We start from the raw sequence: 27,151 nt of genomic DNA, 5'->3' as shown, positions 1-27,151 counted from the left end.
CCCGTGACCCCAACTCCTCCCGAGGCTGAGCCCTGCGCGCCGCGGTTCGAAGCCAGCCCCGGGCAGGAGCAGCGCGCAGGCCCCGAGCTCAAGGCCCGGGTCCGAGACCCACACTCCCCCCCCACACACACACCTTACACACACACTCACACCTCACACACACACACGAAAGAAGGTGCAGACACACATGTCCCCGCCGTGCGGTCGGACAGGCGGGGTCTGGTAAGTCAGGTGCGGCAGGGTTGCCAGGCTCCGGCCCGCCCGGCTCAGGCCCCGCACAGCGGCCGTCTGCGGCCTGTTCTGCGGCCTGTTCTGCCTGCTTCTGCGTCTCTGCTCCCCTTGGAGTCTCGCACAAAAGCCTCCGGGTCGCTGGAGCGCACAGGCCCAGGACTCCTGGTCCAGCTTGGTATCACCCCACTTGTACTTTGCAGAGGTGTCTGTTCCCCAGGAAGGTGGAAGCCGTGGCTGTTTAACTCCCCACTGCTTTTCTGACACTAATAGTTCCCAACTCGCTCCTGGACGTGTGGGGCCAGACAGGCGCCCTGGGCAGGGGCATGGCTAGCTCCGTAGCTGTTGTAGGGGGAACGGGGGGCAGCACCGCGTGCCCCTCTCTGGAGCCCGCGCTTTTCCTGGAGTCAGGGTGAGGCGGGTAGGCACATTCTGTTCAGATGTGAAGGGTCAGGCCATTGGGCTGGGGCCATCGGAGTCATGGACGCAGGAGTCCTAAAGGAGAACTTCCTGCTACAGATCGCTGTCCAACCCCAGGCGTGAACTCACAACTCTTCCTTTCAAGGCATGTCCTGGGTGGGTAGCTCCCCAAGCGCTGCCTGATCCCACCTAGTCTCCATCTGACTTCCGTCCCCCCCCCCCCCCCCCCCCGCATCTGTGCAGCCACTGTCCCAGCTGCAGGATTGATAGAAGCTTCTGTCCTCTGGGAGTTCTGTGTCACTGAGGAGAGGAAGACCCACAGAACTACAGACAAACGATCCCTTTCGGGTTGTGGAGTGCAGAGGGTGAAGTAGAAAGTTTCTGAGCTGTTCCACCCTGAGTTGAGAGCTGTGTGTGAGCGCAGAGCTCCGGAGAGGGCGGTGGCGGCAGTGAAGGTGGATGATAGAAGAGAAGGCCACCCAGGGGAGTTCTCGGGTGCCGGGTGGCCACAGACTGGCCTCAGGGAAGGGAGGACACCTTTAGAAGCTGTAGAGAGAGGTCACAGAGGGCCTGGGACCCCCAAAGAGAGCTGGCTACGGCCACTTTGTTTCTCATTTGGTAAAAAATGGTCATGGGAAGCTGGCGCCAATGGCTCCTGCCTGTCATCCTAGCTACTCAGGAAGCTGAGTAGTCTCACAGACTTTTCTGCTCGGGCTGGCTTTGAACCGTGATCCTTTTATCTCCAATTAACCACTAGAAAACTGGAAGTGGTGCTGTGGCTCAAGCAGTAGAGCACTCACCTGGAGCTGAAGACCACAGGGACAGCGCCCAGGCCCAGAGTTCAAACCCCACAATTGACCAAAAAATAGGTCACGGGGGAACTTAGGATGTGGACCCCAGGGCTGACAGATGGCTGGGCAGGGTGGTTAGGGTCCCAGAGCAGACTTGCCTTGGGTTTCTGTGAGGAATGAGGCAGCGTGGGCTGTTTACCCTTTGGGGTGTGAACCTGCTCTGGGATGAACTGGACAGAAGTGTGGTTGCAGTGTTGTGGTCACTCTTAAAATCGCAGATGGACTAAATGCCACTGAACCGGTCAGTTTAAAGTAAAGTAGCTCATTTTACGTTGTATGATTTTCACCAAAGCTTAAAAGAAAAAGGAACGGCAGTGCAGGCGGCTCGCAGGTTAAGGGGAAGGCAGGGTAGGCAGACAGGCATTTGTGAGGAGCTGCAGGGAACAACCAGTTGGACCTGCTCTATAGAAACACTGGCTTCCTGCCCTTCCCTGGCCCACTCCCTTGGGTGGGCATGAGATCCGTGTCCACAGCCAGACACCCCTCAGAGCCACACCTGCCCATGCCTGCTCAGAGGTCCAGTTGTGACACTGAGAATCCATTTAGAATGTTCTAGAAGAAGTCACAGAGAACACCCCCAATCCCCCCACACTAGTAATGAGCAGGCAGAAGCCCTAGTCGGACCCCCCCCAGTTCCTCCACCCACTGTCCTGCGGCCCTCTTTGGGGGACCTCAACATCCACCTCTCACTCCATCTTTACCAGGCGCTAGCATCCCGCCTTCAAGACTCAGCCAAGGCCTGCCCCAGCCCCCAGACTCTGGCGGAGCCCTGAGGAGGTTTAGTTCATGGCAGTTATCTTTGTCTTGCTGTGTTGGGATGTGGATCTGCCGGGTCATCCTCCTGCTAGCTGCTGCCACCCTCCACACACACGCCCCTTGGGGGTTTCCCCAATGTCCTAACCTACCTATCCAGGTTACCAGAAATACCATCCCCGCCCTGGTAACACCTAGTCTGGCCAGGATACCAAAAACACTGTTGTATCGCCCCAGCATTGGAACCCACCCACATGCCTTGGCACGGAATGAATGGCTGCGGGGCTTCCTGGGGGCACAGCTTCTACCTGAGCTAACCTGGCAGTCCTGTAGAATATGCTACTTTCTCGGTTCTTGTTTCTATATTATCCTCTGAAGAAAGCATCTTCTTTCTTTTTCTTTTTTTTTTTGGGTCCGGTCATGGGGCCTGAAGTCTGGGCCTGGGCACTGTCCCTCAGCTCTTCAGCTCAAGGCTAGCGCTCTACCACTTGAGCCACAGCACCACTTCTGGCTTTTTTCTTTTTGCTTATGTGGTGCTGAGGAATCGAACCCAAGGCCTCAGGCATGCAAGGCAAGTGCTCTACCACTGAGCCACCTTCCCAGCTCCACTTTTTTCTTTTTTTCTTTTTCTTTTGTGGGTTGTGGGGCTTGAACTCGGGGCCTGGGCGCTGTCCCTCAGCTCTTCAGCTCAAGGCGAGCGCTCTACCACTTGAGCTACAGCGCCACTTCCGGTTTTCTGGTGGTTTATTGGAGATAGGAGTCTCATGGTCTTTTCTGCCTGGGCTGGCTTTGAACCGCGATCCTCAGATCTCAGCCTCCTGAGTAGCTAAGATTACAGGCGTGAGCCACTGGAGCCCGGCCCTTAAACGTTTCTTATTGTTAAATATTAAATGATTACTAAATAGGAATGTGAAAACCACGATGGGCCCAGGAGTTATCCTAATCTTCCCGGAATTTTTCCAAGAGTAGGAACTCTGGTGAACGGGGCTGACGGTTCACAAAGAAGGGGTGATCCTCCACCCCAAGATCCTCCCATCCCGTCATCGCCGCCTTCCGTAAGTCAGCCGGATGCCTGTGACTTCTAGGCTGGTGCCAAGCAGCCACCCATAGTGGCGTGCCCTGGCACAGCAGCAGAGCCCGGATGGACGTGCTGTCAGACCTGCTCGCCGGCTGCTGCTCTGCCCCACCCAGCCCTTGCCAGCCCACAGATGGTCCTCGCTGCTCAGGGGAGGACGGGGAGAGCCTGGAGTCTGCCCCCGAGAGCAGGCCAGCGTGCCAAAGGGACAGTGGCCAGGTAGGACAGGGATAACCCCAGGAGAGGGGAGAGGGCTGGCTTCTTCCTTACCAGGAGTGGAGGAGATACCTGGTCTGTGGGAAAAGGTCACGACAGCTCGTGTCATTGCTTGGTTTGAGTTCTGGGACATTCCCTGCTGCTGAGTTCCACACAGGATGGGCGGGACGGGTGGAAGAGCCCTGTGGCTTGTACCCTTCCCCACTGGACGCTGCGGGGATGTAGGAAGGAGAAGATTTCTCAGGCAGGTGCATAGTGCGTGAGACCAGCTGTCCTGCGGGGGAAGGAAGGCACCACCAGGCGTTCCTGGTACTGTGACACCAGATTTGGCCGAGGGGTGCACCCTACCCTGGTGACCGTCCGTCTGCCTTGTCCACCGTGGACAAGGGCTGTGAGCTTGCTCCCCCTCGTCCCTTCTTATTCTGGAGTCCAGCTTGGGGCAGGGGAGAGAACCTGTGCTTTCTCCTCCCTACTTCCCAGGTCAGAGTAGAGGCTGGCCTTCAGAGTCGGAGCACAAGGCTGCTGGGGCGGGGTTTGGACAGCCTGCCTCTCCCGTGCCCCCCACTCCTGTGGAATTGAGTGGCTGGTGATCTGAGGGCCCCGTGGGGAGTCTCTGGACCACACTGCTTTCTTTCTCGCCAGGACTAACATCCATCTAAACCAGAGGGGAATTGCTCAGCTCCCAGGACTACCATCTGTCTAAACCAGAGGGAAATTGCAAGGCTCTTCTCACTTTGTTTTCTGAGCACTTGGCAGAGGAGTCTCTGCCCTTCTGTCCCTCGCTGTCCCTGGGCCCACCCCTGGCCCTCTGCGCCGCTACTTCGTTCCTCCAAGCTTGGGGCAGGAAGTAGTTTTTCTTTCTTTCTGTGTGAAGGACAGTGATCCTCTCCCTTGGCAGGGCCATCATTGGCCTGGCGTTGAGTCCGGTGTGAGGGGAGGCGGTCAGCCACACGCTCCGTCATCTGAGGAAGCGGGAGGGGACCCCGGACTCTCCTGCAGGAGCCAGTCCTAGAGGCATTCCCGGAGGTCCCGTTCCCTCGGGAAAGTAGGGACACTGGAATGCGGAAGTGAGGGGGTGGGAAGAAGAAGGAGGCCAAGGAACACCGGTGTCCTGGAGACAGAGCACCTGCAGGGTGGAGGGCAGGGTCTGGGTAGGGCAGCTCTCTGGCTCATCCCCTCCTCCTCCCCCGTCCCTGGGCCCCTCACCCAGCATCTTGCTTTCCAGAGTTCTCTGCACAGACACTTAGGAGAAGGGGGTTAGTGGGACCCAAACAGGCCTGTGGACACTGGGTCCACAGCTGCCGTTGGCTGTCTTGACCTTCCCTGGAATGGAGGTCATCTGTTTTCTTCTTTCTCTCCACTGGCATTAGTCTCTGGGGCCAGACGGTGAGTTTTGGAGCCGGTCTCCTGGCGTGGCTTCCGGCCTTCCCTGCCAGCCGGATCCCAGGGCAGCCTGCAGAGAAGGATCCAGCGGCAGCACCCGGCTGCTGATGACCCTGGAGCTGCAGAGGGCTCCGCAGCGTGCATCCCACCACCAGGAGACCTGGCAGGATCGAGCCTGAGCTCCTCCTCGTGAGTGCTTGCTGGGCTTTAAGAAGGACCGTAATGGGCATCTGCAGCCGCCAGCATCCACGTGCATGCAAACTACCAGGGCTGCATTGTCCTGGCTTCCAAGGTTTCTTTTTTTAAAAAATTCAGATCACTTTAGGTGGCATTCCACTCTGTCTGGTGCCACCTGTCATGCCAAACCCAAAGAATCAAAGCGTGCAAGTTTATGGGGCTCAGAACGGCTCCCCACAGTGCCCAGAGGATGTCGGCGCTGTGAGATGAGGCCAGCTGCCCACTACCACCAGGCCAGCCATGGTTCCCTAGAGCCTGAGCCCACAACCGAGCCGTGGGAGGGACACAGGCAGTCGGGTGCCAGGGCCTTGCGCGGGCAGCTGGCGCAGCGCTCTGTGCGGGCCCCAGCAGGCCTTTCTTTTTCTTTTGCTGGTCATGGGGCCTGAACTCTGGGCCTGGGCGCTGTCCCTCAGCTCTTTCAGCTCAAGGCGAGCGCTCTACCACTTGAGCGACAGCGCCACTTCTGGCTTTTTCTGCTTTATGGGGTGCTGAGGAATCGAACCCATGGCCTCATGCATGAGCCACCTTCCCAGCCCAAGCTGGCCTTTCTTTCCCCCGTCCTCCTGAGGGATTCCTAACCGACATCTTTCCCGCTCATCCCTCGGCACCATGGCAGCATGGCCAGGCTGTGTATCCGTGTCCGTCCTGTGCTTGCACAGAGAACGCATGTATAATCTGTGCCTCCAATAACTTTCACCCCCTGTGAGCCTTCCATACCTGTTTTGGAGGTTCTCAAGAAAATGGAGGTTCATAGCTGGGCGCTGGTGGCTCACGCCTGTAATCCTAGCTACTCAGGAGGCTGAGATCTGAGAATCGCGGTTCAAAGCCAGCCCGGGCAGGAGAGACCGTGAGACTCCTATCTCCAATAAACCACCAGAAAACCGGAAGTGGCGCTGTAGCTCAAGTGGTAGAGCGCTCGCCTTGAGCTGAAGAGCTGAGGGACAGCACCCAGGCCCAGAGTTCAAAAAAAAAAAAAAAAAAGAAAGATAATGGAGGTTTGGGGCTGGGAAGGTGGCTCCGTGGTAGAGCGCTTGCCTTGCATGCATGAGGCCCTGGGTTCCATTCCTCAGCACCACATAAGCAGAAAAGGCCAGAAGTGGTGCTGTGGCTCAAGTGGTAGAGCGCTAGCCTTGAGCTGAAGAGCTGAAGGACAGCGCCCAAGCCCAGAGTTCAGACCCCATGACTGACAAAAAAAAAATAAAATGGAGGTTTCCTTTGAGTAAATTGAGCTGAGTTTTTGTCTTACTTGGTTTTTGTGATGATAAGAGAATCATGGACTTTACTGCCTAAACTGGCTTTAAACCATGATCCTCCAGGCTTAGCCTCCTGAGTAATTAAGACTACAGGTGTGAGCCACTGGTGCCCAGCCTGGTTTTTAACGTCGTCATCATGGGTCAATTGGGTGTCTGAGCAGAAGCAGCAGACTCAGCTCACCCCAGGTGGGACCCACCTCCTCCTGCTTGCCCTGAGAGAGGACTCGGGAATGTCAGCTGGGGAGCGGGTGGCGAGGGGAGGGGTCTGCCTCTTAACTGGCCATGGACACTATGCCCAGGCAGGAAGCCGAGTGTGGACTACAAGGATGTCCTTCCCGCGCTCTGACATGTGCGTGGAAAGCCATCCTGGCCCCCAACACCAGTTCTCTGATTCCAGCTCCCTCCCGGCCGTGGGCATGGCGGAGCTGTGCCGCACGGACTCGCGGCTGACGGCTGTGGATGAGGAGACACTGTGGGAGATGATGGAGAGCCATCGCTACAAGATCGTGCGCAGCATCTGCCCCAGCCGCCTCACCCCCTACCTGCGCCAGGCCAAGGTGCTGGGCCAGCTGGACGAGGAGGAGGTGCTGCACAGCCCCCGCTTCACCAACAGCGCCATGAGAGTCGGTGAGTCCCGGTGGCCTTGGCTCCGAAACCCGGCTGCGGTGCAGAGCTCCTCCGCAGGCGTACAGAGCACAGGACTGGAATACCTTCAGGGCTGGAGTGCACACTAGAGGGCAGCACACCCTCAGTCCTACAGGGCTGGAGTGCACACTAGAGGGCAGCACACCCTCAGTCCTACAGGGGCCACCTAACACTGACCCCACGCACACACGGGTGGTTTCAAACAACTGCAGGTGGGAGTGGAGCTCACGGTCAGCACATGATTCACATGTGTGAGGCCTTGAGTTCCAGTCCTGGGCACTGGTGGCTCATGCCTGTCATCCTAGCTACCAAGAGACTGAGATCTGAGGATTCTAATTCGAAGCTGGCCCAGGCAAGGAAGTCCATGAGTCTCTTAGCTCCAGTTACCAGCAAAAAGCTACAAGTGAGCCGTGGCTCAAGTGGTAGAGCTCCAGCCTTGGTTGAAAAGCTAAAGTTGAAAAGTGCCCAGGCCCTAAGTTCCAGCCCCAGGACTGGGACATCACACCACCTATGGGTGGTGTCAGCCGGCCTGCTGCAGGCAGGGCTGAGCTGGCCCAGGGGCTTAGGGAGCACGCTCTGCCTCTTCCTGTGCCTGGTCGCTCCCAACTTGCCTTGGCTTGTGGCCCCAACATTCTCATCTTTGATCCTGTCTCCACATGGCTATCTTCTCTGTGCCCACTCCCCTCAGTCTCTTGCAAAGACCTTTGTCCCTGAGTGTAGGGTCTGTGTGTGTTTCCAGAATGGCCTTCCCTAATTACATCTGCACAAACCCTTTTCCTAAGACGCTGGCTTGGGCACATTCTGGGTGGATTCTGTTTTTTGGGATGTCTTGTTCTGATGATGACAGGCAGGCTGTGTTATTCATTCACCCATGAACGTGAAAGCCAGTGACTCCAGTGTAGAAATCGTGAGAAGTATGGGAGTTACCTTGATGCTCATTATACAGCCCGTGCTGTGGAAAGCAGGCAGGCAGCAGGGGCTGTTAACATGATAATGTGTGCACAGTGAGGTGCCCCAGGGCAGAGGGGTGCTACATCCACTGCCCCAAAGGCCACTGTGGTGGGCCATGTGTCTGTGTTCTCATGTGTATGCCCTGCTCTTAGCCAAGTGGTTCTTAGTAATTGCTCAGTAAACACAGGCCTTGTGGGCTCGAGCTGAGGTCACGTGTGTAAAGGGAGGGGAGAGCAGCGAGGGCCTCCCACCGTGGAGATCCAGGGAGCCGCTCTCACCTCCGGATCCCACAGGCACAAGGCTGCCCCGCCCGGCCTCCTCTCTGGTGGGGAAGCCAGCCTGGGCGCCCCGGCGCGTGCTCACGCACGGCAGCTCTCGCTCTCCAGGGCACCTGCTGGACCTGCTGAAGGCTCGAGGGAAGAACGGGGCCCTCGCCTTCCTGGAGAGCCTGAAGTTCCACAACCCTGACGTCTACACCCTGGTCACGGGGCTGCAGCCCAGCGTGGACTTCAGCAACTTCAGCGGTGAGAGCTTGGCTGCTGATGGATGGGTCCGAGGCCAGCTGGGCCGCGGCCCCCAGCGCTCCCTGCTCCCTCTGGATGCTCGTCCTTGCCTGAGTCCTTGGGCTCCCGAGTCCATCTTTAACCACCTAGTGTAGTGAGGAGAGCCCCGGGTGAGAGGAGGCTGGCCTTCCAGAGGCCCGGGCCCCGCCTCACACTGCTCGAGTGGAGGCAGGCAGCACAGTGCTGTCTGCCAGAAGGGGACTCGAGGCTCCTACCCAGGAGCAGGGGACCCAGGGCCTTCTGTACACCAAGCAAGTAAAGCTCCCACCTGCTCCGTGAAAATCGGCCTCGTGGTCACTCAGCAAGTGAGTAACGGGGCTTCCAGGGAGCAGCCACTGAAGGGTTTAGAAATGCGAAAGAGCAGGACTGGCCAGTGGCTCATGCCTATAATCGGAGCTACTAACTCAAAGTGAAGCAGCCTGCACAGAAAAGTCCATGAGGCTTTTGTTGTTGTTGCTGTTGTTGTGGGGCTTGAACTCGGGTCCTGGGTGTTGTCCCTGAGCTTTTTCACTCAAAGCTAGTGCTCTACCACTTTGAGCCACAGCACCACTTTCAGTTTTCTGGTGGTTAATTGGAGGTAAGAGTCTTGAGGGCTTTCCTTTCCTGGGCTGGCTTTGAACCACAGTCCTCAGATCTCAGCCTCCTGAGTAGCTGGGATTATAGGTGTGAGCTACTAGCACCTCCAATTAACCACCAAAAAGCCGCAATGTAGCTGTGGCTCAATGATAGTGCCAGCCTTGAAGCAATAAAGCTAAGAGACAGTGCCCAGTGCACACATGTGAGCACGCGCACACACACACACACACACACTCAGAGGCACATACACACCAGGGCTCTTAGGGATAATAAGTTGTCTCTTTTGTATGTTAATGTTCTATGCTTTTATTGGGAAGATACTGAAATTATTTTTGGTTTTTGTGTGTGTGTGTGTGTCCGGTCATGGGGCCTGAACTCTGGGCCTGGGCGCTGTCCCTCAGCTCTTCAGCTCAAGGCTAGCGCTCTACCACTTGAGCCACAGTGCCACTTCCGGCTTTTTTCTTTTTGCTTATGTGGTGCTGAGGAATCGAACCCAGGACCTCATGCATGCAAGGCAAGCGCTCTACCACTGAGCCACCTTCCCAGCCCAGATATTGAAATTATTAACTCTGGGCCAGGCACTATGACAGATGCCTGTACTCACAGCTGGTCAGGAAGTACCAATTAGGAGTGTGCTGGCTCAAGGTCACACAGAGAATTTATTGAGACCCCATCTCAATTAGTAAGTTGGGCATGGTGATTTACGCTCTTCAGGAGCTAGGATGGGAGCTGCAGATGGGAGGTTTCATACTTGGGGGAAAAACTTGACACTCTACCTGAAAAACAACTGAATTGGTAAAATACCTGTCTAGCAAATGTGAGGTCTTGAGTTCAAACCCCAGTACCACAATCCATCAATCCACCAATCAATGATTAGTTCTGAGCACTGGCAGCTAAGGAAGAGTTGGGTGTGGACAGTGGGCCCCCAAGGGGAGTGGAGAGGACAGTCCAGTGTCCCCGGCCACACTAGCCCGAGCACAGAGTCCAGTCAAAGCTGGAGGCTGTTAAGACAAGGAACAGGTCAGAGCTGGGGCCCTGGGGTCTGGAGGCAGGGACCATGGCTCAGCCACCTGCCCGCCTTCCTGCAGGCCTCATGGAGACGTCCAAGCTGACCGAGTGCCTGGCGGGGGCCATCAGCAGCCTGCAGGAGGAGCTGGCCCAGGAGAAGACACACAAGGAGTCCCTCCTGCGGCAGTACCAGCGACAGCAAGAGCGCCTGGGCCTGGCAGAGGCCCGCGCCAAGGAATTGAGCCAGCTGGAGGCCGACCACGGCCGCATGAAGCGGGAGGTGAGCGCCCACTTCCACGAGGTGCTGAAGCTGAAGGACGAGATGCTGAGCCTCTCGCTGCACTACAGCAACGCTCTGCGCGAGAAGGAGCTGGCCAGCACGCGCTGCCGCAGCCTGCAGGAAGAGGTACTCCAGACGCTGGACGCGGCGCCCGGCCGTGGCGTTCACGGCTCTGCCTGGCCCCAGAGGCTTGGCTGAGCCCCTCCCACCCCACCCATCCCACTCCTCCCCAGGTAGCCCCTCGCCCCTCTCTCTGTGTAGCCCGCATGGCACGCAGCCGCTGCTTCTCCTCGCGCGGTTCCGGGCTGACTGTGAGCAGCCCCACCCCGTGACGTCTGGCAAGCGTCTGATCTTCTGTGTCTCTAGGCCTGTGGGCCAGGCCCCGCCGTGCAGTGACCCGGGCTCCTCCATCTCTAGTTTCTGCCTTTGTCCTCCTCGGCTGGTTCTGAGTCTAGGCAGGGAGCGTGGAGGTGTTTTCAAGTCAGGCCGTCTAAGCCCCAGCGTTTTCTGTGCAAGGTGAAGTAACAGGTGTGGAATTCTTTCAACAGCAAGGCTGTTCCTGCCTGCCATGTTGGCTTTTTTTTGGTCAGTCGTGGTACCTGAACTCTGGGCCTGGGTGCTGTCCCTCAGCTCTTCAGCTCAAGGGTAGTGCTCTACCACTTGAGCCACAGCGCCACTTCTGGCTTTTTCTGCATATGTGGTGCTGAGGAATGGAACCCAGGGCCTCAGGCATGCAAGGCAAGCGCTCTACCACTGAGCCACCTTCCCAGTCCCCATGTTGGCTCTTTGCCTCTGTGTGTGTGGTGTGTGTGTGCGTGTGCATGTGTGTGCATGCACACACACACATGCACGTGCATGCCAGTACTGGGCTTGCACTCAGGGCCCACGTGGCTTGTCCTCTTAAGGCTGGCACTCTGCCACTTGAGCCGTGTTTCATTAAGGCATCTGTTTGTTTACTGGATGAGCCCTAAGCATGTGCTCAGCCACAGAGCCACTCCTGTCCATTTGTTTGCTTTTCATCTTTGAATTGTAACTTTTTTTTTTTTTTTTTGCCAAACCTGGGGCTTGAACTCAGGGCCTGGGCACTGTCCCTGAGCCGCTCTGTGCTCAAGGCTAGCACTCTGTCACTTGAGCCACAGTACCACTTCTGGCTTTTCTGCTTATGTGGTACTGAGGAATCGAACCCAGGGCTTCATGCATGCTAGGCAAGCACTCTACCTTAAGCCACATTCCCAGGCCCCTGAACTGTAGCTTTTTATTTAAAAATAATTTGTAATTAATTAAAAAAACTCACCCATTAAGCCAGGCATGGTGCCTTCTGCCTGTAGTCCTAGCTACTACATTCACCACCTTGTTGACAGGCCTTCCACATTTGAGGTTTGTGGCCCTGCACAGGACACACCTCTTGAGGCCCTGGAGGCCCTGCTGCCCCTTGGTATGTTCTGTCTACCAGTCTGGTGCTTTCTACACAGCCCTGGGCCCTGAAAGGCCCCGCAGATGCCTGTCGGAATGGCCCAGCTGTACCCCAGTGCCCCACTCCTAGCTGCCTTCACTGTCTTCTTTTTCCTACTGATTTTCACAAATCCCAGTTCCCGTTTTTTGTATTAGTTCTGGGGTTTGACCTCGGGGCCTGAGCTTTTGTGCTCAGGCGAGTGCTCTACTAATTGCGCCACAGCTCTACTTCCAGCTTTTGGCTGGTTAATTGGAGATAAGAGTCTCATAGACTTCCCTGCCTGGGCTGGCTTTGTACAGCAATCTCCAGATCTCAGCCTCCTGCATAACTGGGATTACAGGCGTGAGCAGCAGTCTTTACTATGAGTAAGGTGGAGCAATCTGCCCAGCGTGGACGCTCACTCACTCCCCCTCCCCCCGCAGCTGTACCTGGTGAGGCAGGAGCTGCAGCGGGTAAGCATGGTGTCTTCCTGTGAACGGGAATTTCGAGAAAGGTCCCTGAAGATGAGCAGCAACTCGGACCCTGAGGGCGAGGAGCTGAGCCGCCTGAAGGAGGAGAACGAGAAGCTCCGCTCACTGACCTTCAGCCTGGTAGGTGCCTGTGTCCCCGTGAGGTCACCGGGCTCAGGCCTGTGCGGTGCGTCCTCTGCAGCACTGCGCCTGCAGGCCCGTGCGTCCTCCGCAGCACAGCGCCGCGGTGTCCCCGTGAGGTGACCGGGCACAGGCTGGTGTGTCCTCCACGGCACAGCGCCGCGGTCTCCACACCCCGAGCCCACGTCTCCCCTCTTTCCTCAGCCCACTGAGAAGGCGGCAGAATGAAAAGCCGTAGAGACAGCTGGGCGCCAGTGGCTCATTCTGTAATCCTAGATCCTAGCTACTCAGAAGTCTGAGAGCTGAAAATCATGGCATGAAGCCAGCCCAGGCAGGAACGTCCAAGAAACTTTTGTGGCGTGCGCGCGCGTGCGCGTGCGCGTGTGTGTGTACCCACACATGTGCGCCAATACTAGGGCCTCTCTGTTTGCTTCTCTGTTCAAGGTTGGCATTCTACCACTTGACACAGCTCTACTTGGTTTCTTGGAGATGAGAGTCTCACAGACTTTCCTTTGAATCTCAGTCCTCAGATCTCAGCCTCCTGAGTAGCAGAGATTACAGGCAGGAGCCTGGCTTGATTCCTTTTATTGAGCAAGTGTCTAGTTAGTGAGAAGTTCCCTCGCTACTCCTTCGTGAGGGATGAATCGCGGCTGTGATTGGCCAGGGTTGTACCACTGCTGTCAGGAGTGTGCTGTGGGGTGGGGAGGGAGGACCCGCCCCCTGGCTCTTCCCTCCTATTGAACCTCTGCAGGTAGATAGCGAGGAAGCCAAAGAGACATAGAGCGAAGCCCTCACCCCTGGAAGTTTTAGTTTGCCTTGCTTTGTCTTTTTCTCATTTACAAGAAGTGCTGATCGCTGCTTTGTTCCTGCCCAGTGTACAGCCATGAGTCAGTGCTGCCCGTCTGCCCGCACCCCCTTCTCAGGACCCCTCTCCTCCAACCCCTGCCAGGTGTCGGGGAGGTCAGGGTCCTGGGCTGACCTCTTTCTGCCCTAGGCGGAGAAAGACATCCTGGAGCAGAACCTGGACGAGGCCCTGGAGAGTAAGCAGGAGCTGGTGAACCGCATCCACTCACTGCGGGAGCGGGCGGTGGCTGCAGAGAGGCAGCAGAAGCAGGTGACACGGCTGCCCCATGCCCTCTGACCCGGGGCAGCTGCCCCATGCCGGCTGTGGTGGCCCTCTGACCCGGGGCAGCTGCCCCATGCCGGCTGTCGTGGCCCTCTGACCCGGGGCAGCTGCTCCATGCCGGCTGTCGTGGCCCTCTGACCCGGGGCAGCTGCCCCATGCCGGCTGTGGTGGCCCTCTCCATGCCGGCTGTCGAGGCCCTCTCCATGCTGGCTGTCGTGGCCCTCTGACCCGGGACGGCTGCCCCATGCCGGCTGTGGTGGCCCTCTCCATGCCGGCTGTCGTGGCCCTCTCCATGCTGGCTGTCGTGGCCCTCTGACCCGGGGCAGCTGCCCCATGCCGGCTGTCGTGGCCCTCTCCATGCCGGCTGTGGTGGCCCTCTCCATGCCGGCTGTCGTGGCCCTCTCCATGCCGGCTGTCGTGGCCCTCGGGGCAGCTGCCCCATGCCGGCTGTCGTGGCCCTCTCCATGCCGGCTGTGGTGGCCCTCTCCATGCCGGCTGTCGTGGCCCTCTCCATGCCGGCTGTCATGGCCCTCTCCATGCCGGCTGTCGTGGCCCTCTCCATGCCGGCTGTCGTGGCCCTCTCCATGCCGGCTGTCGTGGCCCTCTCCATGCCGGCTGTCGTGGCCCTCTGACCCGGGACAGCTACCTCAGAGAGCTGACGGCTGCACCAGTTTGCACGAGAGCCACTGCTCTCCTTACCCAATGGCTGGCCCACCTCTCCCGAACTTCAGCAGAGCTTTATTGAGCATCGACTCAGGGCCTGGAGTAGACGAGGTCAAAGTCAGGCAAGGGAGCAAGGCCAGGGCGATGTCAAGGGCTCAGGCTGGACCCTGACATTTAGCCAGGGGGAGAATGAGGAGGCAGGGGACAGTGGGGAAGCATGTGGCAGCGCAGCAGAAATATTTGTATGTTTCTGGACATTTAAAAAAAACCAAACCTTTGGGCTGGGAAGGTGGCTCAGTGGTAGAGCGCTTGCCTTGCATGCAGGAGGCCCTGGGTTCCATTCCTCAGCACCACCGGAAGTGGCGCTGTGACTCAAGTGGTAGAGGGCAAGCCTTGAGCTGAAGAGCTGAGGGACAGCGCCCAGGCCCAGAGTTTAGGCCCCACGACCAACAAACAAAAAAACCCTTTTCATGCAATAGACATGCAAGTTGTGCTGATTGAATTTAATATGCTCATCTCTGTGGCTCTAGAGACACATCTCAACCTAGTCCTAAGAAAGAGCCTCTAGCTGCCTCTAGAACCCCCTCGGGAACCTCCCGCTCCCCTGGCTCTCTCCCCACCCACTCCCCCATCATCGGGGCCTCTGCTGCTGACCTCTGCCGCCCTGTCCCCCGTCCAGTACCTGGAGGAGAGAGAACAGACCCTGCTCCAGTTCCAGAAGACACAGGTGGACTGTGAGCTGTACAGAGAGAAGATGAGCACGCTGCAGAGTCAGGTGGCCGAGCTGCAGAAGGAGCGGGACCAGGTAGGGGATGGGGGCGGGGGACGCCAGGCCAGGGCCTACCCATGTGCACCGGGCCACCCTTGCTGGGATTGAGCTACAGAAGCCTCTGTCCCCTCCACTGCCCACACGTGTGTCTGGGGGAGGTGGAGCGCTGCTGGTTCAGGGCATAGTCTTGCCTTCGCCCATCCTTCATGGCAGCTGCTTCCAGATTTCAGAGAGAGAGAGAGAGCGGTGCACACGGGTCCTAAGGCTTGAACTCAGGGCCAGGGTGCTATCCTTTAGCTTTTATGCTCAAGGTTAGCACTCTACCACTGTGGAGCCACAGCTCCACTTCTGGCTTTTTGGGTGGTTCATTAAAGCTAAGAAGAGTCTCATTCACTTTCCTGCCTGGACTGGGTTCGAACTTCAATTCTCAGATCTCAGCTCCTGAGTAGCTAGAGCAACAGGCGTGAGCCACCAGTGCCTGGCTCATGTGAGGCTCCCTAACCACCAACCCCCCAATCTGAGCATGCTACTGTGCCTCTCCCTCTGCTTTATCCCTGGCACAAAACATTGAGAAAGTGCACCCCAGAGACTAGGTTCTAGCAAAATCACATAGGTGTACAGGCACTGGAGTGGATTGTTGGTTTTTTATAGTTTGTTTTTTTTTTTTGTCAGTCATGGGCCTGAACTCTGGGCCTGGGCGCTGTCCCTCAGCTCTTCAGCTCAAGGCTAACACTCTACCACTTGAGCCACAGCGCCACTTCCGGCTTTTTCAGCTTATGTGGTGCTGAGGAATCGAACCCAGGGCCTCATGCATGCGAGGCAAGCTCTCTACCACTAGGCCACCTTCCCTGCCCTGGTTTTTTAGTTTTTATGGTCAGCAGGATGGTTTCTGGGGCTACGACCCCTGCTGGCTCATTGGCCCTGCCCCTCACTGTCCACGCCCGTCCGTCCTGTCTGGGCAGGCATACGCGGCCAGGGACGGGGTGCAGATGGAGATTTCCCAGAGCCTGACGGAGAAGGACTGCCTCCGCAGGAGGGTGTTTGAGCTGACTGAGCGGGTGTGCGAGCTGCGCACCCAGCTGCGCAGGCTGCAGGAAGAGCCCCCCGCAGGGGTGAGTGCTGGGGCCTCCGCTGGGGGGAGGGGCCGCCCGTGGGCCTGGGGCACTGGCATTCACCCTGCCGCTTCTGCCTCCTCGAGCCGGACACGGCGCGATCCATCATGCTGCACATGGTTCAGAGCCGGAGGCCCTGGAGCCCGTGACGTGGCGCGTGGGGAGGGAAGAGCTGTGAACCCGCCCACACGCACACGTGTGCCTGGCTCATGACACAGCACAGTGCTGCCCAGGACCAGGAAGTATCGGGAAACCTGCTGGGGTCCGGCACCTGGGCGAGCGAGGTGCAGCAGGGCCACGGGCCCCGGGGGAGGCAGTTGGACCCACACAGGACGGCTCAGCCTCCAGCCTTCCTCCTCACTGCGCAGGCGTTCCCCAGCCAACTACCCTCCACACACCAAAAGAGGGATGGGGCGGGGGACAGGCAAGACCAAAATGCAAGCGGTTATGTTAACCCTTAGTTTTGAGCGTGGAATTAGGGTGAATTGGTTCTGTTCCCCATATTCTACAATAGACGTATTTTTTTTACATACAGTTTTTTGTTTGGTATTACCAGAGTTTGAACTCAGAGCTCACACTTGCTCAGTTGGCACTCTACCACTTGAGTCATACCTCCCATTTGACATCTTGCTGGCTATTTTGGAGACGGAGTCTTATAGACCTTTCTACCCATGCAGGCCTCCAAACTTGATACTTAGGTCTTAACCTCCTGAGTAGACATGAGCCATAGGTGCTTGGCAACATTAAAAAAATTTAAAGCTAACAAACAGCAATGTATGGTCTCTAATAAAAGAAATGCTTCTAGGGCTGGGAAGGTGGCTCAGTGGTAGAGTGCTCGCCGTGCATGCATGAGGCCCTGGGTTCCATTCCTCAGCACCACATAAGCAGAAAAAGCCAGAAGTGGCGCTGTGGTGCTGTGGTTCAATGGTAGAGCTCTAGCCTTGATCTGAAGAGCTGAGGGACAGTGCCCAGGCCCAGAGTTCATGCCCCACAACTGACAAAAAAGAAAGAAAGAAATGTTTCTAGTCTTCCTGGTGAGTCGGTTCTGGGGCTGTGGGCTTCTGAGCTCCGAGGAGGGACACAGTTGTTTACCTGGGAGCCGAGGACAGGTCTGCCCCGGAAGGGGGTGTGATCTCGTGGAGGGCCTGGGTAGGCCTGGGTGCGTTCAGGGTGTTGTCCTTTAGCTGTACACTCAAGGCTGGCACTCTGCCCTTGAGCCACAGCTCCACTTCTGGCTTGCTTGGTTTCCTGAGTGAAGAGCTGTCTGGCCCATCTTTGGCAGCCCAGACAGGAAGCCAGGGCCAAGGAGCTGTGTCCGCGGGGGAAGCAGCGGCTGGTGCGGATGCACGCGGTATGCCCGCAGGAAGACAGCGAAGACGGTGGCCAGCTCAGCAGCCTCAGCTCCATGGAGGTACCCTCCCCTCCCCCTTCCTGCTCAGCCCGGAACATTCTCTATCAGGACTGAGGGGGCTGAGCCACCCTGTTTCCTGCAGAAGAGGTCAGCACCATGGAGGGGTCAACCAGAGAAAACTGATGTCCTGTGGTGCTGGGGGCTGGACATTAGGGATCAAGGCACCACAGGGCCACACTCTCCGTTGCTCTTGGCGAGTCTGGTGACTCCTGGCAAGCTTCCACTGGCACCGGCATAGCTGTGATCCCAGCTCCATCCCACATGGTGTTTCCCCATGTTTCTGCCCAGATTTTTCTCCTCTTAGATCATGTAGCAGTCACATCTGGGCGCTGGTGGCTCACACCTGTCATCCTAGCTACTCAGGAGGCTGAGATCTGAGGATCTCAAATCAAAGCCAGCCTAGGCAGGAAAGGCCATGAGACTCTTATCCCCAATAAACCACCAGAAAACCAGAAGTGGCGCTGTGGCTCAAGTGGTAGAGCACTCGCCTTGAGCTGAAGAGCTGAAGGACAGCGCCCAGGCCCAGAGTTCAAGCCCCACAATTGACACACACAAAAAAAAGTGTAGCAATCAGCAGCTTTCTATTATTGTGACAAAAATGCCTGAGATAAGCCACTTAAAGAAAGATTTGGGTTTGGAAGGTGGCTCAGTGGTTCAGTGCTTGCCTAGCATGCATGAAGCCCTAGGTTGGATTCCTCAGTACCACATGAACAGAAAAAGCTGCAAGTGGTGCTGTGGCTTAATTGGTGGAGTGCTCTCCTTGACTAAAAAGAAGCTCAGGGACAGCGCCCAGACCCTGAATTCAAGCCCTAGCACAAGAAAGGAGGGCTAGGGAAAGAAGGATTTATTTTCAGTTCACGGTCGCTTGCCCCACTGCTTTGAGCCTGTGGTTAGACAGAACATCATAGCAGGGTTGAAAGGAAAAGAGAGACAGAGACAGAGAGAAAAGGAGTTGTGTCTTAGTGTGGCTCCAGTGACCTTCCACTAGTCCCCACCCCTCCCAAGAGCGCCACACGCTGGCACACAAGTCTCCAGTACATGGCCTTTTGGGGACATTTAAAACTCAAACCACAAGAGGAAGACTGATGGGACGAATGCCCACTCTCATCCAGTCTGACCCCACCATAGCTCGATTTCATCTGCAAAGATCCTGGTTTCCTAGGGCTGTGGGTGCCCGTGGATTTGGGGGGTTCCCGGGAGGCAAGCTCACAAGGGATTTTGGAGCCTCAGGTCCTCAGTGTCTGCTCCATCCTTCAGCAAAATGCATCGTTTCCCACAGAAGGCAACTGGTTCAGGGTACTCTGGGTGGAGCGGGGGACTCGGGCAGGCCTCCGTGCCTCCCTCCTGGACCATCCGAGCTGTGCCCCACACAGTCCCCGCAGAGCGCTTAGGCTTGCCTGCTCTCTGACCTCTTGGAGAACTGGGGGGAATCCACACCCACTGTGTGCAGAGCCCGGCACACAGTAGGTGTTCAATAAATGTGACTTCAGTATGTCCACTCTGTTCTTCCCTTCCCCGTCCTCCGCCCGCCTTCCTCCAGTCCCAGCTCTGGTGGGACCTGAGTGTCACGTCCAGCCGCGAGCTGGCCGACAGCTTCCGCTCCAGCAGCCCGGTGCCTCCCAGCCAGCAGTCCCTGTACAAGCGGGTGGCGGAGGACTTCTGGGAAGACCCCGAGTCGGTCAGGTAGAGTGAGGGGCAGCCTCGGGGCAGACCGTGGACCATATGGGCATTCACACAGCAGCTCCAGGAGGCCCCAGGAGCCCAGGCTCTGCAGGAGGGGGCCAAGCAGTGTGAACTGGCTCTCTGTGCTTTGCAGCCCCTTCCCAGACACCCTGGAGGCGGACCTCGGGGCGTCTCTAGGAGACAAGGATGACACAGACCTGGGTTATGAGATCCTGGACAAGACGGGTGAGTATGATCATCCCACCTGAATCCCTCCCACCCCCGCAATGGCTAGCAGAGTGGGGAGGGGAAATGGGCTGGGACAGGCCGGGAGGCAGGCCAGACAGCCTGGGTGGGTCTCCGAGGAACAGGGAGGCAGAAGTGAACTTGACCTGTGCCCTTGCCTTGATCTCGGCCCCTGGGAAAATGCAGGCTACTTAGTGTCTCAAGTCCAAAGAGTCACGTTGACCCCTGACCCCCTCCCTGCTCTGCTCTGGGCACGCTGGGCCTCCGGGGGACCTGGGCCCCACGAGTGAGCACTCAGTTGTTTCTAGGAGAGATGGATTACGCGGGCTGGCGTCCACCTGCTGGGAGCCTCCCTCCTTGGCCCCTGACCCACCTGGTCCATTTTCCCAAGGCCATGGGCCTTTCAGGAATGCCCTTTATCCTTTCCTCCTCTGCTCTGCACACCGCAGGTTCTCAGCTCCTGCCTGGAGTTCTCCTCATGGTCGCCAGGGGGCATGAGGGCCTCATACTGTTCTGCCCAGGGTTGCTTGTGTTCCTCTGTGAGTCAGGCAACCAGAAACACTAATCCTCACGGACTCACATTTGTTTGTTTGTTTAATCTATCTATTTATCTATTTAGTGCCGGTCCTCAGGGCCTAAGAGTTGCCCCTGGACTTTCTTTTTGCTCGAGGTTTACACTTTACCACTTGAACCACAACTCCACTTCTGGCTTTTTCAGTGGCTAATTGGAGCTAAGAGTATTTCAGCTGGGAGCCATTGGCTCCTGCCTGTAATCCTAGCTACTAAGGAAGCTGAGATCTAAAGATTACAGTTCAAAGCCAGCACAGGTAGGAAAGTCCATGCAGTTAATCACCAGAAAACTGGAAGTGGCGCTGTGGCTCAAAGTAGTAGAGTGCTAGCCTTGAACAAAAATGCTCAGAGACAGCATCCAGTCCCTGAGTTTAAGCCCTACACCTGACCAAAAAAAAAAGTGTTTCACAGACTTTCCTGTCTGGGCTGGCTTTGAACATCATCCTCAAATCTCAGCCTCTTAGGTAGCTAGGATTACAGGCATGAGCCACTGGTGCCCAACTTCAACTCATTTTTATTTGTGACACTTACATGTTGAGTACATCCACCCAAAGGCAAATCGATCCTGGACGTGAGGCTATGAACAGAGAAACCTTGTTATTTTGGCTTTCTCCCCCACCCCCCGGTACAGGAGTTTGACTCCAGGGCCTCATGATTGTTGCTTGGCTGGCATTCTATTGCTTCATCCATAACACCAGCTGAGTTTTTTTGCTGGTGATTTTGGAACTGAACTCTTGCAGACTTTTCTGCCCCGCTGGCTTAATCCTTTGCATTTTAGCTTCTTGGGTAACTAGGATTACAGGCCTGAGCCACTGGTGTCCTGCTGCTGCTGCTGCTGCTGCTGCAGCTGCTGTTGCTGCTGCTGTTGCTGCTGCTCCTCATCCTCATCCTCCTCTTCCTTCTCCTTCATCTTCTTCTTTTGGTCAGTTGTGGGGCTTGAACTCAGCACCTGGGCACTTCTTTTTGCTCAAGGTTAGCACTTGAGCTACAGCACTTCTGGCTTTTTCTGCTTATGTGGTTCTGAGGAATGGAATCCAGGGCCTCATGCATGCAAGGCAAGCGCTCTACCACTGAGCCACCTTCCCAGCCCTAGCGGATTTTTTGTGTGTGTTCTAGTACTGGGATTGCACTCTGGGCCTTGTGATTGTCAGGCAGACCACTCAGCCCAAACAACAGATTTGATTTTTAAGTGAATCCAGAAATGTAGACTCGGGGTGACATCTCCCAGTCTTTCACGTTGTTGGAGACTTGTTCACATATCCGGAAATGCCAGGGCCCATTCTCACTAGTCACTGCGACTTGGAGAGATGACATCAAGGTTTGAGCAGAGAAGGAGGAGGAGGAGGGTGGGCAAGGCCGGGTGGACAGGCCAAGGTTGTCTGGGTTGAGCAGGGTCAGCAGCAGGGTGACCCAAGCTCTGGCCACTGGCTCCCTGCTTCCTCCCAGACCTCCCCCAGCCAGAGGGCAGCCTGCAGAGGTCTGCCAGAAGCTTGGATGTGCCAGAAAGGTGAGCTGTGACTGGGGAGCCAGAGCCCAGGGCAGCGCCTGACAGCGTCCTGTCCCCACGGGGGCGCGGCCTTTCTGAGAGGGCGGAGGGGCGGTGGCGCCACGGCCTGCTGGCCTCCTGCCCTGGCGGTGCGGTGCTGCGCTGCAGCCGGCCACCTCCTGGTCTCGGCAGCGCCCCTGTGCGGCGGAGGCCCGCCCGCAAGATCCTGAGCCAGGTCACCGTGCTGGCGTTCCAGGGCGCCGCGCTGCTCAAGCAGCTGCGCGTCGTCGGAGGGAACCTCACGGGCATCTTCATCCACCACGTCACCCCTGGCTCCGCCGCCGACGGCATGGCCCTGCGCCCCGGCACCCAGATCATCATGGTGAGTAGGTGTGCGTGGCCTGGGCAGCCGCCAGACCGCTAGGGGCCCGCGGGGACAGCGCGGGAACATTGAGGGGCCGAGCACGGGGACATCGGTGAAGTCTCGGATCTGGGAGCCCTAGTGCAGTGTTACACCCACTTATGGAAGCGGGTGGTGTGGTGTGGACGAGAACCCCAGGAGCTGGGAAGGCTGTACATGCCAGGAGGCTGTTAGAATGTGAAATCCTCCCTCCCTCTCTCCTCTTCCTTCCTTCTCCTTTTTCTTTCTTCTTCCTTCTCTCTTCTCTCTTCCTGCCTTCTTTTTTCTTCTGTTTGACTTAGTTTTATCTCCCTGCTCCTTTTTGGTGCAGTACTGGGGCTTGAACTCAGAGCCTGGGCACTGTCCCTTAGCTTTTTCTGCTTGAAGTTGGCACTCTACCACTAGAGCCACAGCTCCACTTCCGTACAAAGGAGCTGCCATTCAACGAGGCAGGTTATAACTGCGTGTCCCCATCCAGCATTCTCGCCTCTCCCTCCCAACCCAGCCCTCCTTTCACCTTTCTTACATTTTGTAGGATAGAGCCCCCCCTCCTTAACTGCACTACTTCCAGCTTTTGGGTGGTTAGAGATTAAGAGTCTCATGGACTTGCCTTCCTGGGCTGGCTTCAAACAACAGGCCTCAGATCTCAGCCTCCTGAGTAGCTCAGACTATAGGTGCGAGCCTCTGGCACCCAGGTCATGTTGTAATTTTTATCTTGTTATAAAAGTGCATAGCCTCAGGGCTGGGAAGGTGGCTCAGTGGTAGAGTGCTCGCCTCGCATGCATGAGGCCCTGGGTTTGATTCCTCAGCACCACATAAGCAGAAGAAGCTGGAAGTGGTGCTGTGGCTCATGTGGTAGAGCGCTAGCCTTGAGCTGAAGAGCTGAGGGACAGCACCCAGGCCCAAAGTTCAAGACCTATGACCAACAACAACAAAAACAAAGTACATAGCCTCCTGAACTTAACTCAGGGAATGAGAGGAGTGGGCAGGGCAGCCCTGTGTGGGTGGGCACGTGGGCACTGAGTAGAGGAGGGTGGCGTGTGCCATGTGGCACAGCTCAGGAGAGCCTCCAAAATTAACAGTCCCACGGCTGAGAAATCTTGATCTGGAATGATCTAGAATATTCTAGAACCAAGTTCAGTTCTCTGAAGAGGGAAGTGACTGGCCGCTGGAGGGCAGAGGTGGCTGATCGTTGAGTGGGCCGGCGTGTCACTGCATCGTCCTTATTGTTACCTAGGGAGACAGGGAGTCCTCCTTCTGACGTCCTTTAGGATGGACGAGAGCCACAGCAGACAGATGGGAAAGGGCCTGAATCAGTTTTTTTTTTTTTTTTTGTCGGTTGTGGGGCTTGAACTCTGGGCCTTGGGCGCTGTCCCTCAGCTCTTCAGCTCAAGGCGAGCGCTCTACCACTTGAGCCACAGCGCCACTTCTGGTTTTCTGGTGGCTTATTGGAGATAGGAGTCTCACGGTCTCTCCTGCCCAGGCTGGCTTTGAACCGCGATCCTCAGATCTCAGCCTCCTGAGTAGCTAGGATGACAGGCGTGAGCCACCAGCGCCCGGCGGCCTGAATCAGTTTTAAACTAAGGCGGGCATAACCACAGGATGCCCTTTGTAGACAGGAACCGCATTCTTTCCAGATTGCCTCGTGACAATGGGCAAGGAGGGGGCATCCGTGGAGCCAGCACGAATGGCGGTCCTTTGCCCTTTTGCCGAGTGGAGGCCCTAGTGAGGGCCACTAGTTCAGCCTTTTGGGACATTGTTCCCCGGGGAGGCGCTGGGCCTCTCCTGCCGGCCCTTGGCTGGAGGCCTGTCTCTCCCCTGGGAATCCACTCCCTTACTTTGGAGGTGATTAATAACCGGCCACAGGCTCTGGCGGTTTTTCGGGGTGGGAACTTGAGATGGAGCGGGTCTTTTTGGTGGGTGAGAAGAGGCTGATGGTGTTGCCACCCGAGGGGCGGAGGTGTCCCACACCATGGGATCCACCGAATCAGGAGGGGGGGGGACATTGAGGGACAGAACTAATAACAGAGGGGCTGCCGGAGCCAAATCAGGAGTCCGCGGGTCAAGGTGGCATGTAACCTAACAAGTACGTCTCGCCCCCGGAGGGCAGGAGGGCATAGCCAGGAAGGAATGGAAAAACGGCCGGTCATGGCCGGTGCTAGGCGGTAAGTTGGCACTGGAGTGAGGCTGGAGGTCATGGGGCAGGGGCCTACGCACCACGCCCTGCAGTGCGCCAGTCCGGACTCTGCATATCACAGCCAACTAAACTTCATACCAGCTCTACTCATAAGCTCCATTTTTTTTGGGGGGGTCCGGTCGCGGGGCCTGAACTCTGGGCCTGGACGCTGTCCCTCAGCTCTTCAGCTCAAGGCTAGCGCTCTAGCACTTGAGCCACAGCGCCACTTCCGGCTTTTTTGCTTTTTGCTTATGTGATGCTGAGGAATCGAACCCAGGGCCTCTGGCTTGCAAGGCAAGCGCTCTACCACTGAGCCACCTTCCCAGCCCATAAGCTCCATTTTTAAGACATACTCACGGCATGTGCTACATGCTGAACCTTTCTGAACAGCGGCCTCTGCCCTCAGCGGCCAGTCAGGAAGTGCGTCTCTCAAGGAAACAGGGCTGGGTGGGGACGGGTTGATGGGTGGGCGGTGGGCTGGGCGGGGACAGGTTGATGGGTGAGTGGTGGGCTGGGTGGGGACGGGTTGATGGGTGAGTGGTGGGCTGGGTGGGGACGGGTTGATGGGTGAGCGGTGGGCTGGGTGGGGACGGGTTGATGGGTGAGCGGATGTGGCCTGCATCGCACAGCTGGAAGACGTTGACGGCTGTCCCCACACCCAGCCGGTGTGTGACGTGGTGCTGTGGCCGCGGTGCAGGGGTCTCAGTGAGGGCGGAGGGTCTGTCCCCTGGGTTGCGCCGCGCGTGCATTCCTGAGCTCAGACGGCCTGCAGCAAGGCCCCTCCCCCCTCAGGTGGACCATGAGGCAGCAGAGCCCTCGTTCAAGGCCACGCTGGAGAACACGACCCTAGAGCAGGCGGTCCGGCTCCTCCAGAGGGTCAACGGCTTCTGCTGCCTTTCTGTGAAGGTCAACACTGAGGGTACAGGCGCCAACACATGCCATGACCTTGGCCCCCACCCCTGCCCCGCGACGGGTCCCCGGGCCTCCCCAGAGCCCGAGGCGCCCGGCTGGGCTCGCTCTGCATCCCCCCCAGCCCGGCTCTCTCTGGGTCCCCACATCTCCCCCATGGTCCCAGCAGCCTTGGGCTAATGTGGCCTCCACCGTGGGGACCCCTCCCTCTGTCCTCTGTTGGCTCCGGGCCGGGGCTCACTGAGCCGACATGGGCTCATTTATCAGGTTACAAGAAGCTGGTCCAGGACCTGGAAGCCAAAGTGGTGACATCGGGAGACTCCTTCTACATCCGGGTCAACCTGGCCCTGCCGGGGCGGGGGGAGGGGGAGCTGCCCGTGCACTGCAATGACACGCTGCACGTCACGGACACCATGTTCCAGGGCCGCGGCTGCTGGCTGGCCCACCGCCTGGACCCCTACAGCATGCAGCACACCGACCACGGCACCATCCCCAACTACCCGGGGTGAGAGAGCCACGGCCCACCCCGGCCCAGGGGGAGGCGGGGCCTTCCAGACATTTCCCTCCCCCTCCCCCACCCCCAGCAGAGCCCAGCTGGAGAACGGGGGTGGGGGGAGGGATGGATGTCCTGTAGAAGAACCACCAAGTCAGTGCCCAGGACCAGGTAGCTGACTGATGGGTCTCTGGCTCCAACACAGGACTTGGGGTCTCTAGAACATTCTAGCTGGCCTTCTTGGCCCTGGCTCTGCTGATGTGGGCGGCTCGTGGGTGTCACACAGCCTCCCAGCCTCCACTTGCCAGTGTGACAACCAGAAATGGCTCCACACCACCCAGGGTCCCCTGCGGCCAGGCTGCCCGCCGGGACTGCGAGGCCCTGTGTCCAGGGCGGCCCCTGGGCGGGCACGCTGGACAGTTCCCAGCTTCCCCTCACCTGCCCAGCAGCCTGCGGAAACCCACGCACTGAAGCACCCCCCCCCACCCCGCGTCTCCCCGCTGCTCACCTTCGGTCCCCTGGGGCTGCACTCAGCGGGTCCATGGTCCAGTCAGCATCTGTCGGGTGGGCTGAGCCCGGGGACCGTGCGGGCCCCACAGCCACGGCCAGGGCAGGTGGACGGCTCTCCGGGGCCCCTGTCCCTGACAGCAAATCCCCCGTCTGTCCTCCCAGGGCTCAGCAGCAGCTGCTCACCCTCATCCAAGACATGACCCAGAGGGGGCCTGCCCGCAAGGTGAGCTCTGGAGGGAGGCCCTGGCCTCGCGGGGGAGGCTGACCGGAGTGGGGTGCAGGGCAGTGTCTGTCCCCCATGGGCCCACCACGCCGTGCTGGCGTCTGCGCAGCCCGCCGGCTCCGGGAAACGGACCTGCTCTCAGGAGCGCTGTGCCGCGCCTCCCCGTCCCCTTTCTGTCGCTCGCCCCCCCCCAGGACGCAGGATGAGTGCCAGCCAGGCGCCCTCTGTGCTGGGGAGGCTGCTGCGCCCGCTGCCCCGCAGGCGCCCTTCCCTGCCCATCCTGCTTGAGGCTGTCCCCCCACCTCTGTGGTTTTGACAGGAGTGGGGTTGTGTCTGGGCGGAGTGGGGGTTCCGGGCCCAGATCTGCCATGACCGCCTCTGTGACTTCTGTGACCACTCCTCGGCCCCTCCCCCCTCGCTCCTCACAGTCCCCCGGGGGGCCTCAGAAGCTGGTCCGCATTGTCAGCGTGGATGGAGCCAAGGCCGGCCCGCTGTGTGCGCCCTTTGCTGAGAGCCAGCTGGACACGGGCAGGGTGGAAGGTGAGGCCGGCTCCACACCAGTCAGGGGTCTGGCACACTAGTTTTGTTGGAGGGGAAATTGGTACTGGGGTCTGAACTCAGGGCCTCTTTTGCTTTGTTACCTTTGTGTGTGTGTGTGTGTGTGCACACATGCGCACACTACTCCTGGGACTTGAACTCAGGGCCTGGGCGCTGTCCCTGAGCTTAAAAGAAGCCCAAGGTGAGTGTCCCACCACTTGAGCCACAGCTCCACTTCCAGCTGTTTTGGTAGTTTAGTGGAAATAAGAGTCTCACAAGTGCCTGGCGCTGGTGGCTCACGCCTGTAATCCTAGCTACTCAGGAGGCTGAGATCTGAGGATCTCGGTTCAAAGCCAGCCCGGGCAGGAGAGACCGT

General features: G+C 57.9%; 1 protein-coding gene across 1 annotated transcript in view; it reads left to right on the top strand.

Moving 5' to 3' along the window:
- The first annotated feature begins 6,832 nt into the window (after window positions 1-6,832).
- The window catches only part of Card14 (caspase recruitment domain family, member 14), a 25,378-nt gene continuing 5,059 nt past the window's right edge, over window positions 6,833-27,151 (top strand). Inside the window, exons 1-16 of the mRNA XM_013036289.1 lie at window positions 6,833-7,043; window positions 8,399-8,536; window positions 10,240-10,565; window positions 12,315-12,482; window positions 13,477-13,596; window positions 14,951-15,076; window positions 16,003-16,152; window positions 17,435-17,563; window positions 19,104-19,246; window positions 19,380-19,471; window positions 21,488-21,548; window positions 21,720-21,909; window positions 24,896-25,022; window positions 25,280-25,517; window positions 26,178-26,238; window positions 26,667-26,778. Of these exons, the coding sequence (XP_012891743.1) occupies window positions 6,833-7,043; window positions 8,399-8,536; window positions 10,240-10,565; window positions 12,315-12,482; window positions 13,477-13,596; window positions 14,951-15,076; window positions 16,003-16,152; window positions 17,435-17,563; window positions 19,104-19,246; window positions 19,380-19,471; window positions 21,488-21,548; window positions 21,720-21,909; window positions 24,896-25,022; window positions 25,280-25,517; window positions 26,178-26,238; window positions 26,667-26,778 (2,392 nt within the window). The remainder of the gene's footprint in view (window positions 7,044-8,398; window positions 8,537-10,239; window positions 10,566-12,314; window positions 12,483-13,476; window positions 13,597-14,950; window positions 15,077-16,002; window positions 16,153-17,434; window positions 17,564-19,103; window positions 19,247-19,379; window positions 19,472-21,487; window positions 21,549-21,719; window positions 21,910-24,895; window positions 25,023-25,279; window positions 25,518-26,177; window positions 26,239-26,666; window positions 26,779-27,151) is intronic.

The sequence above is a fragment of the Dipodomys ordii genome, unplaced genomic scaffold (assembly GCF_000151885.1).
Source record: "Dipodomys ordii isolate 6190 unplaced genomic scaffold, Dord_2.0 Scaffold7, whole genome shotgun sequence".
NCBI classification, from domain to species: domain Eukaryota; kingdom Metazoa; phylum Chordata; class Mammalia; order Rodentia; family Heteromyidae; genus Dipodomys; species Dipodomys ordii.
The sequence above is the reverse complement of the archived record's forward strand: the minus strand, read 5'-3'. Positions and strand labels throughout refer to the sequence as shown.